This window comes from Anser brachyrhynchus (assembly GCF_964034855.1).
Source record: "Anser brachyrhynchus genome assembly, chromosome: 8".
NCBI lineage: Eukaryota > Metazoa > Chordata > Aves > Anseriformes > Anatidae > Anser > Anser brachyrhynchus.
Window position 1 is genome coordinate 10,615,636 of NC_137702.1, and position 14,978 is coordinate 10,630,613.

Below are 14,978 nucleotides of genomic sequence, written 5' to 3' on the forward strand. Positions count from 1 at the left end.
CATTCATACGTCATGTCTCTTCCCATACTGAGCTCATCGTAGTCAACGCTCAGCGGCCGGGCCCTGTTTGCTTTGGGGCTGACACCAAACAGCTGGAGTGATTCATGGAGAGGCTGGCTACAATGCTCTGTGTCATATATCATGCTCGCAGCGCTCCCTGCCCCGGCGGAGATAAACTGATCAACCACAACGGGCTGGAATGAATTTATGACAACACAAAATTGAGGAAAACAAATGGGAGGTGACCCAGTGGGCCACTAACCCAGACTCTTTCGCTGGCCTGCAATCTAGTCTGGTGGCAGAAAGCAAAATTGAACATTGGCACTCTGAATTAAGATGCTGGCTTTTAACCCCGGGGAACCTCAGCTTCAAAATGGCGCCAGCGCCCCTGCGGGCAGCACCTCAGAGGGAGGAGGGAGGAAGACTTGTGCGGGGAAGGCGCTCTGGTGGCCCTGAGCGTGCAGCCAGGCTTCGGCTGGGCACGGTGTTCGTGGAGGAGTCGGGGCAGGGGTCTGGGCAATTAGGGACAGGCCGCCCTCGCCGAGCGAAGCTGCATCTCACGTCGAGATGAGGAAGTTTTCAGCAGCTGAGCTCTGCCCATCTGCTGAGGGCCCCTGCCACCACCTCCACACACAACCTGTCTCTCCCCAGCAGCCTTCAGCACCCCGTGGTGCCCAGGCACCTGATGTCGGCATGGACGTGGAAGATTAGCTGAGGAGAGCTGGGCCCAGCACCAGGCCTCTCCTTACCTGTGGCTGCCACCTGAAGTTAAAACCTAACACAGATGAGGTCAATGGCAAGAAACCCACCTGAGCTATCAAAGACCTGTCAGGGCAGGGGGAGCTAAGCCCCATCTGGTCATTTGGCAGGCCAGACACTTCCAAGAAAACCAGGGTTTAGATTGAAGTAACTTGCAAAGAATTTCAGCTGCATGCTGTAAGGAGACTGGCTTGCTGTACAGTACTAATGAATTAAAACCAAACAAAACACAAACATATCGTTCTCCTCACTTAGGCTTATTTTTGGAAGAGGGAAGGGGGAGGGAACAGCATTCTTACGAGGTAAGGATCAATACACAGACCGCTGCTGACTCTATTAGCCACTGCTCTGAAGGGAGAGCACAGCTGACCCAGGTGGTAAACCACGTGCATCTGAACATTTTCAAAAATGCTAATCAGCTGCTACGCAGGGCTTAACATGCCAATCAATAACGTTGAGATTTAAAAGCAAAAATTGAAGTTTCAAACAATGGTGTAAAGTGATGCTGCCAAAAACTTCCTGCAAGCGCCACCCAAAACAAGAAAAATGAAACCAATTTAGCTCCAGATTAAGAAACAGGAACTAGAGATGAATCAATTTAGCCTGTTGGGCTGGGTCGCCATATATCATGGCTCAGCAGTAGAGTGGGAAACAGCCAGACAGTATGAAACCCTTCCCCCTCCTTTTCTGTAGGCTTCTAGCTCTGATCCCTGTTATCAATTAATTTAACAGAACCCCTCTACACCGACAAGCACACAGAGCATTCAGACTCCTTAAATGGCAGGACAGAAACTATTTATCACACGCGAATCCCAAAGGAAAGAAGGAAAAAAAAATAGCAGTTAGGAATTCTCCACCTGAAACACCATCTTGCTTTCCGAACCTTGGTGAAATAAAGGCCCTTAAAATAAAAAGCTCTCCCTGCTACTTTAAAAAAAAAAAATCAGCGTTATTGGAAAGGCTCAGCAAGACACTAAGGCTCTTCCTGTAATTTCTATCGGGTTTTGCTGACCTTTAGCACCTTTTGCGGCACTGAAGCTTCAGCAGGGCAAGGTTATTGTGGAACAAGGCACGTGCACATACACACGTGCGTGCACATGTGCAAACACACACACACTCCTCCACTTCACAGCAGAGTTGGCAAGAGTGTTGTTTGGAAAGGACTCTGGGATCCTTCAAAAGGTGCTAGCTAAAGCCTCTTTGATCAGATTATTAAAGCTATGTCAATTTTATCACTTGAGCTCAAGTGTTCTGGAAAATGTCAAATCCTTTCAGCTCCTGCAGTTTAAAGATTTTCAATAGGAGTGGATCTGGGAGGGTGGAGGGCCGCTGGCCTGACAGGCAGGAGGCCCAAAGGGAAGCCAAGCAGCGGCTGAGACAAAAGCTGACAGATCGGGGCAGAAGGGATGCATGTATCCTCAAGACCCTGCCACCAGGACACACGCAGCAGCTGGCTCACTCTAAGGACAAAGCTGCTTCTGCACCAACCTTTGTGCTCTCCAGCTCTGTAGTCTGCGGCCAAAGTCTGCTCGCTGAGAAGTATCAAACGGCAGACAGCCCACGTTTGGGACATGCCAATAAAACGTCTTGTAAAAGCAAAGTGCCGAGACCACAAAGCAGTCTTAAAGTTTGCTCTGCAGCAGGGAGTCTCCTCAGTTAACCCCTGACTGTGAACAAACACTTTGCCAGGCTGCCTGAACCCTCTGATACCCTGCAGCCTACAAGGGGCACAATCTCTTGCATCAGGACCAGTGACTGGAAAAGAACAAATGACATTAACAAAATAACCTTCTGTAAAGTCAGCTTAATTTCACTGTGAGATTTTTTCCCCGTCCCAAATTATCAGTGTACCTCACCCCCCAAAATGTAAATGCCCCCTGCTTAAACCCCACGTTTTTTCATCACTTCCACCTCATTCAGGCTGTTTTGCCTCTCACTTGATCGTGGGGCAACATTTTATTTTGGGCACTATTGACTCAAGAAATCCCATAATATAACACAGTCCATGACAACAGTGAAGAGCCTGTAGTTGTGTGCTTGGATTGTCCAAAGTTGCCTGAGCAGGAAGTCTGTCAAGCAGCTTGTAGAAGGAGGCTGAGGAGAGAGGTTGTTACTCAAGCACACAGTGCAGATAAAACCATTTTTTTTTCTATCCCAAGCTAGGCTGCAGGATATCCAGCTAGCAGAAAAGAGAAAGGAAAGGAGAAGAAGAGGAGCACCTGCATTATCGAACATTCAATCACTGAGACTCAAAGCGTGTAATTCAACTGGAAGGGCTGCAGGTAGAACAAACTCAGGAACCGAGACATATTTTCACGAGCAACCATACAGAGATGCAATATGCATCTTAAGGGAAACGAAATTCTCTCAGTGAGGCTCCTGCCAAGTTATGGGACTGCTGGGATCCCCCTTGCTGGAGAGATGGAGGGTGGAACAAGCAAGTACCATGGAAAAGACAGAACAGAGACAATGTGAAGGATTCCTCACAAAAGCTGAGATAACTGATAGTCGATTCTCCAGCAAAAGCAGAAGCAGGATTCCATGGATACATTGATAGCAGAAACCTTGCAGGAAGAATCAAAAAGTCTAAGTACAGCCTGACAAGCTAATTGCTTTTGTCAGGTTAAACTAGGTTTGAATCTTTATCTCCTGTCCAAAGCCTCAGCTCTAATCTGCACTGTTAGGCACCGTACAACATACGAAAACCCACCACACCTAACATATGGTGGGAAGCACGGATATATCTATTTACACAGATTAAAAGTTTACAGTGGAGAAGCCATTTGGAAGCTGCTCTTAATCCCTGGTCACTGGGTACCTGCCCATGCAGATATCTGTGGGAAAATTCCCCACTGGCCCTGTGTGAACATAGCAATGATAAGTCAGGACAACAACAGCTCAGAGACGAGGCTTCACGTTAGAGCAAAACTTCCCCTCACTGATAAAAGCTTCAAACATGCCTGCCCTCAGGCTAGCACTGCTGGGAATGCCCCATGGCATCCTATGGTTCTTAAACCAAGAAAAAAATCAAAGCTATCCACTTGACACTCACTTTTCAATGTCACTGTTCTTACAGGTCTTCTGCATGGTCTCCTGTTTACTGCTTTCACCATTACTCGTTGAGGGCATTTCTGTTGGGGGAAAAACAGGCGAATTAGTAACAGAACATTTGATCACTGAGATGAAACAGTCTCAGCGAGTTACAGTTTCAGAAGCAGAGGACCCCACAGAGTCAGTTTCATGTCACTTCTTGGAAAGAGAGAAGACCAATACGACCCATCTCTGTCTGGCAGGGAGACCCCCATCTGGACAGCATAATTCTAAGATTTGGGGCTGAGGATACAATACCCAACCTCTCTTCACTTCATCCTGACTGACCCTTGCAGGTGTGTCAGCTGCTTAAGCCAGGATTTAAATCAGAAAGGTTTGATGCAGCTGCCACAAAGTGTTCTTCCAGAAAGGTGGGTATGGAGCAAACTTAGCCAGCCCAAACCCTGCTCTCAGCTTCTCCCTTTTTCCAAGACCTTTCGGACACAGACAGGGAGAAAAATATATATGCCAGGTAACTAGTACGACAGAACAGTCTGCTCATAGCTCTACTCTTTAGCAGCAGTCCCATGGCTCCTCCCAACACTGGAGGGGATGTGAGCCTTCAGCAAAGATAACAGTCAGAAATGAGCCAGATGAAAAGTCCTGGGGCCAGCCTCTGGGCTGCAGGTTCAGCACCACTGCCTCATGTAAAAGGTATGAAGGAAAGAGAGCTCATAGCGAGCGCCATGAGGGCTGCTTCCTCATCACTGCTGTCGCTGTAGTTACTGAAGCTGAACACACCTACAAGCAAGTGCTCCTACATCACAGAAAACAGATGTGATTGCCTACCCCACAGAAGGAAATGCCTGCAATAGATATCCTATGTTCCTCATTTAATCATCATGCCCTTGGCAAAACTGGTTCTACCCACCCCCCTTCCACTGGCAGTCAGTTACGTCTTGTAGATACTTTAAAGGCTGGGAATCAAATGCCCAAAGCATTACAGTAACAGAACAGGGAACAGAATCATTGGGACAAGTCTCTTCAGGTCGCTGAGCTTCAGTTCCCTTCCTGAGGGAGCTAGAACAGCACTGCCCAGCTCTGGAAATGGATTTGGCATCTACAGCTGGAAAGCGCCAGGTTTTATTATTCTCATAGTTCCACTGGGTTGCTGTTTACATTTCCAGTGCTATTGGCATTAAATAAAACAAAGCAACAGTTGAATGGGTTTAACCCCCACTCCCCAATTAATTCTACAAGCTTTCAAATAATTTGAATTACAAATAACATGAATTATAATTTCACATTTACTTGTTTGCTCAGAAGTCTCTACTACAGGTCATGAGGTAGGATAAATCCCAGAGCCTCTAGCATCCCCTTTTAAAGAAAGGAAGATGATAAAGCAACTGGGAAAAAAAAAATCAACAGGTACCTACATAGTTTAAACCCCCAGCAGCTGAACAACATTACATAGTCAAGCTCTGATGGCTCCCTCTGTGATACAGTAGTTTGTCTTTTAGTGACAAGCAAGTCAATCCAACCCCTATCTCTATCACTGTAGCACTTAAAATTGCATTTTTGGGATCTCCCCCAGATCCATCCACTGACTATAGTTAGCTGTGCTATAAATTTACAAAAAAGATAATGTGACAGTACGTACATATGTATTTGCTGGTACTGCACAAGAGCATTTGTAACTATAATTACTGGCCATCAGAAGATATGAAATACCCGCTCTCCTGTAGAATACAGAATAATTTACATATTTAACACTCACCATCGCTGGCCCATTTAGAAAACTCCGGTGTTATTCGAGTACTGGGTGTGCCACCACTAAAAGAGAAAAAGACAGAATGCTGAAGGTTAAATATGAAGATCTTGCTGCTTGGGAAAAGCCAGCCCTTCCACTCCCTAATCCACACACATCTCTCCCAGCACTTCTAATCACCAGTCTAGGCATCAAATGTGAGCAGTTGGCCTGCTGCAGGAGGCGTTTGTGTGCTAGTCTGCATCTCCACCAGTGACCTCCCAACCTGCTCTTCTAGCTGTGGCCTCTGCTGAATCACACAGGGGTTGTGATGCTGACTGAAGGCTTAGGATTCAAGTAACACCTGTGACACAAGGATCATTCCTGAATACACAACTTCAAAGATGAAAACCTTACCGGCAAACAGAAATCCTCCACATTCCATTAGCTTCTTGCTTTAGGAGTAACTGTATGCCACCATAGGTCCCATCTTTTCCATTTTCTCCTTTGAAGAACACCAGTATTGAAGTGCAGACCACTCCTAACCTTGTCCACTCCCTTGCAAGCCAGTAACAGAGGCAGTAACAGAAAGGAACTTTCCCAGCAGCCTGCATACTAGTGGCCATATAACATTTCGGCTCTATGAGCTGTGACAGTTGCAATCAAAATGTAACGTTGGCTTACGCTTCAGGATATCAGCTAACCTACTGCATTTCTACAGAAAGCTGCCAGAATTTCAAAGCGCTTTTACAAGAAACATCATGAGTCCAGAAGATGTTCAAGCACTTTGTGCAAACAGCAAAAAAAAAGTCTTAGGTCCAATCACACAAAGGAACTAGGTCTCCTGGCCTCATGTCCTCCGTTGTCTCACTAAGCATTAGGTGTCCACAGCAGATATCCTCCTGCTACAATACCCCTTTCTTAACTGTGAAGGAGCTTTTGCATTTTTGAGGCACTGCCTATGGACTAACACTGTTAGCAAAGTATTGAATGGATCAATGGTTTGGATCCAGAGTGGCAAATACACATTTCTATGGAGTGGAACCTAATTTTGAACTAGTGTTTGTGACAGGCTAAGCAGTAAGAAAACTTCATTTCACTGCTCTATCAATCACTTCAACCTTGACCTCATAGGATCACTTGGTGAAAGAGATAGAGGGGTAATTTAAGCCCTGTTTTATGCAGGGCAGAGGGCTTAGAAAGCAATCCTAGCTCCCTGTTAAGACTCATTTTATTTGCCTGAAATGCTTCCCCAAGTGCACTGAATGCTGTCTGCCTACATTCTCCACAAATGTTAGTGGCCAGAGCACATATCCTGTCCAGACCTGCATGCAGGATTAGTTTGTGTACCTTGCAACACTAACGTGATGCAATGAAATCATACTCTAGGTGCCAGACTCCTGATGCACTGAACAAGACTCAGATCTTGTTCACGTGGCATCACGTTACACTACTACTACTACTGAAAGGATACTTCTCATCATGAAGCATGATGATGCACGAAGCCCTGGTACAGCAGTTTCCCCATGGCCAGAATTTACCTCCTGTCCAGCACTTTTCAGGGAGAAAACAGCAGTGGCTGGGTGGTGTGGTGGCTAGGGTGAGGGCGAGTGTGCAGCTAGGCTTTATGAGGCTGCGTGGGTAGAGATGGAGACCCACCCATTACACTTGCTTCTTTGCAAGTCTCCCTCATCATGACCTTTGCATTCAAGTGAATGGATACCTTCTGCTAATCAAGATTCCCCAAATGTAATGAAAGCAAATTCAAAAGGCACAGCACTTACTTTAAAACAGCACCTCGGAGCGCCTCCCTCTCTTTGGCTTCACCTGGCTCTTCCCCAGTGCAAGGGATAACGTCTGCCTCTGTGTACCTGAGCACAAGCGGTTAAGGAACATACAGCCTTGCTGCAGACAGTGGAAGGGCTTCTAAGGTGGTTAGGACACAGAACAGATTCATACCAACTGGAAACAGATATGTCAAAAGAAGAGGTGCTGGCATCCATTTGGATGGATTTAGATTCTGGATAAAAGTTTTGTTTTAGGTGAAAAGATACAGTCAAGTCCTTAGACAACAACATGATGCTGCAGCCTCTTAGAAGAGAAAAACAATTCCTCAAGCTCTGCAAGTGTAATTTGCACAACTCCATTATTTCTGTTAGGGGTACAGAAATTTTCTACTGGATAAGGCTTCGGGCTTCAGTGTTAAAGGCTGGTAGAGATCTCACCACAATCTGATTTTACAGCTACACATTCCCTCTCATCACAGCTAAGTCAATGTCTGCCTAATAACCTTGCAGGAATTCCTCCTCGATGGCTACACAGCTGCTGTAGGGCAGAATTCATAAAGCTGTGTCTGAAGAGTCTAGCTCCTAGACAGAGAAGTTCCAGAAAACTGCCCTTAATGCCAGTTCTGCACATGAAGTGTCTAATGAAAGGAATAAAAACCTCAGTCTCTCAGTTACAGTGGCAGGTGAATAATTCTTGAAATATCTACTGCACAAAGCCCCTGAAATCAAGTGGGTGGCTTGGAAAAGAAACTAAATTCCTACCCACAGAGCAGGAAAAGCTATCTGTATGGAAGAATTTTGGATGGAGAAAAGAGATTGGTAATGAGTATTGCTTATGAAATAGACATTAGAGGAAAAAGTAACTTTGATCTCCTGCAATGTCTCATACAGACTTCACCAACTGGGTCTGAATTTGTGCTGCATTAACAGAAGGCTCTCAAAGGGAGCAACTGGGAATCCCCATTAGTTCAAATAACACGGTACCTGGGGCAGGTGGTGCCATTTCCAGTACAGCTGGACACATTGTCCAACACTACCCAGAGCAGCACTGTATGAGAGGTAGCTGAAGGTGCACCTCTAGGTTCCCTCTCAGTAAGAGCCTTTCAAAAAACGATACTGTGGTTTCCCGTATTCAAGTGTGTCGTCCCCATCCACATCCAGGTCAGCGTCGCTGTCTGGATTCTCCTTGCCACTGCACATGATAAACCCAGAACCTGGAAAAAAAAAAACACAGAATATGTGGGTGAGCAACTGAACTGGAGACCAAGTGAAGGGGCTCTCCTGAGGACATCAGGACAGCACCAGTCTGCAGGCCGCCCTTTACTCTGAACATGCTCACAAAAGGTACCATCTCCAAGGCCCACACAAAGACTATTTTCTGAAGACTGCACAGAAAACACAGGTATGCTAACTTGATAGAATTTATGCTCTAAAATGCCCCTCAACATTGGACGTTGAAAAATATTCTCGACCCTTTGCTCTCCACACAAGTTATCTGTAAGTTGAAGGCACTACAAGCTTTTTCACTCAAAGTCAGAAAAAGAATTGAAGCAAAATAGAGAAGGCTGATTTTTCATAGAAGCGGTTAACACAAAAGCTACACTATTAGTATGTAAAAGAAGGCCACGGGGACGATCTGAATTAGTCCTTACTTCAGATGCAGAGGGCATGCAGAGGCTAAGATACAATCAGAAATACCATTAAAAAAACCCCTCAGACTTGACTTTGTTTTAAAACCATTGAAAATGTTTAAGAAAAGCAAACCAGTTTTTAAGATCAGGCTGCACAATGATTAACAGCCCCTTACAAACACTTCTTATGTGAACAAATTCCAGTGCAAGTCAACAGGAGGCCTGCACTTCTAACAAGGGCGGATCAGGTACGGGTCCAGTCACAACTCCAGCGGTAAGCACGAGCAAACACTTCCACCCAAGACTGAACTGTGCAATATGTGCCACTTTCTAACAATATATAAATTTATTTTGGTTCTCACACACGTTGTTTACTGTGTTATTACCAACTGTAATCAGATTTCCTTTAACTGAATCCGAGTGCGAGCACCTACAGAGATGAACCTTCACTTGGTATTTACTTCCCAATATTTAGTAATAGAAGGGGAACCCTTAAACTTACTCTTTATGTGATTTAACATGGGATGTGCTTTCTCCCATAAGACTGAAAATTAGGCAAAAGTCTCCTGAATCTGAGGGTGGTGCAAGGTCCTCATTTGCAATTCAATTCTGTTTAGGGACATAACCTATGTAGACAAAAACTTGCTCACTCTGGCTGCCTCTAGTATACTCCTTCACTTCGCATCCCACTCTCCGGACAGAGGACTTGGACAGACAGAGGGCACCTGCTGGAGTGTGAAGGACCTGGCACATCCAGACAGCTGGTGACCTAAATCTGTGGCCAGAACAGGGAGCACATCCCACCTGCAAACACTCAATGAGAAAGGCAGAGGAAGCCCTAACTTTGGTAGATTTCTGCACTGCGAACCTGGTTCTAAGTGCAGAAGACAGTCGTCTTCAGTTAGTGCAGGAATACTGAATACAAGGTGCACAGCTGAAGAAAGAGGATGTTCCCAGGCCTTAGGAGCGGTGGCTGAGCTTGTTCTCCGCACTGGGCTCCCACCAGCATGCTTACACAACCTCGCACTGTCAGCAGCGGACTTGTACTTTCCCAGCCCAGAGAAGCGAGCTGTATTTCTAACAGTCTGCATCTGTGCAGAGAGCACGGCAAGGCGAAGGTCTGATTTCCAAGGACACCACGCAGACAGAGCGCTTTACTGGCGCTCTCTAGGAAGGGATGCTCTCACTGATTCATTAAGCCCCCAATAAAATTTGTTTATATGGATTTGATATTTCTCTTCCCTGAATATAAAGAAGGTCCTTAACGAGTGATAACCGCAGCATGACAACGATTTTAAGACTAACCTTTCCTAGAAGCATAAACCGCCTTTTCCTTCGAAGTAATTGCCAGCCTTACTTTTCAGCAGAGGTTAACACAACTAGCATTGACAATGCAGCAGCCACCCTCTGTGTCAGGTAGCAGAGGAGCCGTGCTCGCAGGGCAGTGGCAGCGGGGCAGCCTTCTTCCAGAGCCCTCGCGAGCCTGCTGGCCGCACACGGCCAGCCAACATATGTCACGAGCTGCCTTCTCTTGCTGCGATGGCTCATCCAGTAAATCTCAAAGCCTTCAGTTCATCACAACGTTTGGGAGAAGATTTAGAGTACTAAGAGAGACCTGTCAAAGAAGCTGGATAGTCTTTCAAAGCCGCCTGAGAAGTCGCAGGGGGCGCCGGGGTGGTAATTTACAGGCCTGGCATTTAACCTGCTGTAACACCATCCCCTGCACCTGGCATTACTTTAGCCCATCACTTCTCAAAGGCCATAAACTTTGGACACACAGGTCTTCATTTTTCTTGTGTAGCTGTGGGAAACACAAATCATGCAAAGCTGGAGCTGTGACTTGGCCAGTCCCGGAGGTGATCTGAATGTTAGCCAGACAATGAACACTTGGAGCCCGGTGGGAGGAAGGGGGTCCAAAAGGCTGAATGTAAATGGGACTGCTCCCTGCGTGCGTCTCCCTGCAAGAATGCCAAGCACTCAGAAATCAGGCATCTTTCCATCAATTTCGTTCCCAAGTGTCCCAAGCCAACTAGTGGTTTATGGTTAGAGCTTAAGAAAAGACGACCTGCTTACTGCGACACAATTTACAAATATTACGGCACCTTGCCTTCAGAATCCCAGTGTCCTTGCTCTCAAAATCTTCGTACTTAAGAAAATCCCTTATGAGTCTGTAACAGTAATACTCCCCAGACCTTTTGCTGAATCTAGCTCTGAAACAGAAATGACTGCGTTCCCACAGGGTACCATCCCTCCTGCCCAACACAGGCAGGTACAGGGGAAGGGTTTGGGCAGTACACGCTACGATGACAGATACACACTGGGATATTCTGATACAGTACTTCCATCAGAGAGGAGCGCATAACAGAGAAGTTCACAGGTTAAGATGAGCTGGAGGAAAAGGGCAAATTTTCTTTTCTGATCAAACAGGGACTCCTAGGCCAGGGCCTAAGGAAGTCACAATAAGGTGATCCAACACTTATCTTTATATCAAATACAGACTTTTTTTTGAACATCACCCCAAGTGCAATTCACTGCAACATGATAAAAAAAAACTGATCCAGGAACTGTATGCTAAACAAAGTAACCTCTGTGTACCAAGAGACTTTAAACATAAGCTGTGCTATTGGTTTTACGACTTTAGAGGCTGCTTAAAAAAAAAGGAAAAGATATTCACCAAATATGATTCCAACGTGAATTAAAGGTCTGTAAGCCCCAGTACGGCCACCGCATGCAAGAGAACATGAAAGAAGAGAATGCCAAGCTCAGTTCAACGTCACCTGTATGAGGGCTGGTGGCAGGCTGTTCGTTCTTACACCATCACCGAAAGCAGGGATGGGTTTTGAGGCCAGTTCCAAGGGGCAGGGGTTTGGTGCCACAGTTTCAACCTGACCCTCCTTGTCTGACTTCCTGGGGTTGCTTCCATGCACAAAGCCAGTGAAAACACCCACGCAGCTGTTCAAATATTTGACGTCTGAACTGCTTGACATTATTCATTCATCTCAGGCTCATTCAAACCAGATTTCTGGACAAGTGCTGTTATAAATGGATTAAGAGGGCCACTAAATGCAAGGAAGGCCTGATAGGATCACACCTGCTTCTCACTAACTCAGCTCAAGTGTAAGGAGGGCTCAGAACTTCAGCTCATGCCGGCAGCTCTACAGCACCATCCAGGAGCGAGGAAAATGCAAAATAGAGCATGGAGAGTGTCAAAGAATAAAACAGCCTTTGTGATGGCATTATTTCAGACCCACCAGAGGAGAATGGGAGCTTCCAGAAGACCCTCTACCACCACACACGGGTGATTTGCAATTCAGCAGCGTGCTCTGGGTTCCTCGGCAGGGCTCAGCTTCTGAAGGACGCGCAGTAATTCACTGCCATCCGCAGCGCTGCCTAGAGCAGACCTCTAAAACCAATGCCGCTATCCAGAGGTCAATGCTCAGGACTAGAACTTTATCCCAACGTGTTAATAAAGTGAAATCTGACAACTGAATGTTAAGTTGTAAGCTTGACCTAGGAATTCACAGGAGATGCGATCCTGAGGCTGTTATTCATAGAAGCAACTGCGAATCTTACACAGAGTCACCTATGGCCTAAAGAACACAATTCCACATGTGAATTTGAAAATACTACTTTCAGATTAAAACAAAAATGCAAATTCTCCCATAGCTTTCATTTCCTTGTTGAAAGAGCTTTTTTTTTTTTCTTGCTGTGCATTTGGTAGGAGGCAACCGCTTGTCATAGGCTGCCAGCCCCGATACAATTAGCCTCCTGATGCGAAAGCAGCACAATTCTCTGACAGTCTTAATCCCTGCTGCCTCCTTAAGGTCCAGACAAACAGGAGTGAGCAGGCAGGTCAGACGCTGGGGCCATTAAGCAGAGAAAAAACAAAGTTACAGCTCTGTCTCCAATCCCCATTGCTCTTGCAGCCAGGTGCTCTGACAAGCAATTCCAGCACTGGTATTGAGTGGCACCTCTATAAACCCTGTGACAGTTTGGGAGACAAACTCCCCCATCAATCAGAATGTACCTATCAAGATCACTTACCTACAGCGCCCGCCACCCTCCAGCACTGTGTACACAGCTTTGCTTGGGCTGGCCTCGGAGCAGTCCGCCTGAGCTCTGACTCAAGTCAGTTTCTGAAAATTTTACGTACTCTACACAAGCAACAGGGTTTCTCAAACAGAGAAGCTGAGCTCTGAAAAACAGAAAAAATTCCCATGCCTCTTCACCACCACCACGCTGCAGACACCCACAGGCTACAGGAGTCAGCTGAGCTTGAAGGAGACAGGGAAACGCTTCCCACTTCCTTCCATGCACAGATTAATAATGGCTGCAGATAAATCTCACCTGAAATCCTTTTCTTCCCCTTTGCGCTAAGTTTTCAGAGCGCTTTGCTTTCTCCTAAGCTGTCCCCTACGCATAAGCATCCTCTCTGACCTCTGCACTGCTTCTCAAATCTCGCCTCCTTTGTGCAATCCCCCAGCTGACAGGCCATCTCAACACATCTTCAGTGAATGGCAGCTCAAGCTAAGATCGAGAGTCATTAACGTGATATATAAGCAGATTCACAGAACAGAACAGAGAAAAGGGCCTCGCATTGAAGTCCCTCCTTTTCTCCATCACGCTCGGCAGCAGATGGTCAAAGTGACAACATATGCTGCTTCAGGTGTTGGCAGCACTGCTGGCTCTCGCGCAGACACGAGCTCACACAGAGAGCAGCAGTCTCAGGAGCAGCAAGGTAACACAGCCAGACCAAGGCAGACCCAAATCCCTCAGCCAGATTTCATCGGCGCAGCTGGGAAAGCACAGACCTACTGCGCCCCATCTCTGCTCCTTAACTCCTACCTGGGCAGATAAGTCAATTAAACATAAAGAGAACAGCTGGTCCCAAAACCCTCACTCCAAACAAGACCAAGGAACAAAACGGATGCATTAGTAGCAGTATTAATTGCACCACTGCTATGACAGCAGCTATGAGATGCTGCTCATGCAGGGGATCAAGCTCACCTGAATAGTGCTTCTCCTGTTTGGCCCCCAGGAAGAAAAGGTTCAAATCTGAATTGGGAATACATAACATTCTGGATTTCTAAAAGAAAAATCTGTAAGTGGGTCTAAATCCAAATCCATCTCGGCATGCAGCTCTACTGGGGCCTGTATTGGCTGGGAAGAGACATTCATTCTGCTCACAGGTAATTTGCACATGTTCAGGAAAGAAGAGAAAAAGCCTCCTATAAATCTCCAGAACTGTAGCCTCTGCTAATTACACTCCTTGCAGTAACCCCCTTCTGCACAACCTCCCTTTCCAGCACGTTCACTCTATTTTCTTAACGAAATGTCACTTGCTGGCTTCTTGCAGAGTAAAAACAATGAGGGCAATAAAAGTAGTTTATGCAGACACACGGCCAGGCCTCACACACACTTCCCAAGAATGGCTCTAAACTGGGTTTATTTCATCAGCTGCTGAAGTATCCCAAACTAGTACTAAGAGGACAAGATGGCACGGATGCTGTTTTATTTTAAAAGGCATTTGGGAAGAAAGAAACAGCCATTAGGGGTTCTTGAAAGCAAGAGCAAGGCAGAGAATGAGGCCAACCTGAACAGCAGCCCTCCAGATTCATAACACTTCCCCAGCCATATTTCTGGGCAGTCAAATTGTTCCCCCATCTTTTCTAACACAAACAGGGAGAGAATACTTCTTCGAGCAACTTTCACAGCCGGTTGCAGGAAAAACGACATTCAGAAGCCATGAAAGCTGCTCGCGGGACAAGGGTTTCATTTCTCTGGAGCCAGATCCATTTTGAGGGACAATGATTTACCTGGAAAACCGACACCGACTGCGTCATTCCAGCGCACCCCTGAAACAGCAGGCAGATGCATCCATCTGAGGCCGCCTGTTAGCTCCCGCGGAGCTGACTGCTTAGCAGCATCTTGGACGCTTACAGCAGTCCCTGCTAACAGATCAGAGGAACAGCTGCCTTTAAAGAAAGGGCCGTATAATTTTATGACCATTAACATCATTTTGCA

The 14,978-nt window shown here is 46.2% G+C and overlaps 1 protein-coding gene across 8 annotated transcripts in view; it reads right to left on the minus strand.

Annotated features, from left to right (window-relative positions):
• The window catches only part of RNF220 (ring finger protein 220), a 196,305-nt gene that overhangs the window by 23,162 nt on the left and 158,165 nt on the right, over positions 1 to 14,978 (minus strand). For all 8 annotated transcript variants that reach the window (XM_080603398.1, XM_080603399.1, XM_080603403.1 and 5 more), the window contains 4 exons: positions 8,441 to 8,537; positions 7,321 to 7,407; positions 5,567 to 5,622; positions 3,812 to 3,890 (listed from right to left, as the gene is read on the minus strand). In XM_080603398.1, coding sequence (XP_080459524.1) covers positions 3,812 to 3,890; positions 5,567 to 5,622; positions 7,321 to 7,407; positions 8,441 to 8,537 — 319 coding nt within the window. The remainder of the gene's footprint in view (positions 1 to 3,811; positions 3,891 to 5,566; positions 5,623 to 7,320; positions 7,408 to 8,440; positions 8,538 to 14,978) is intronic.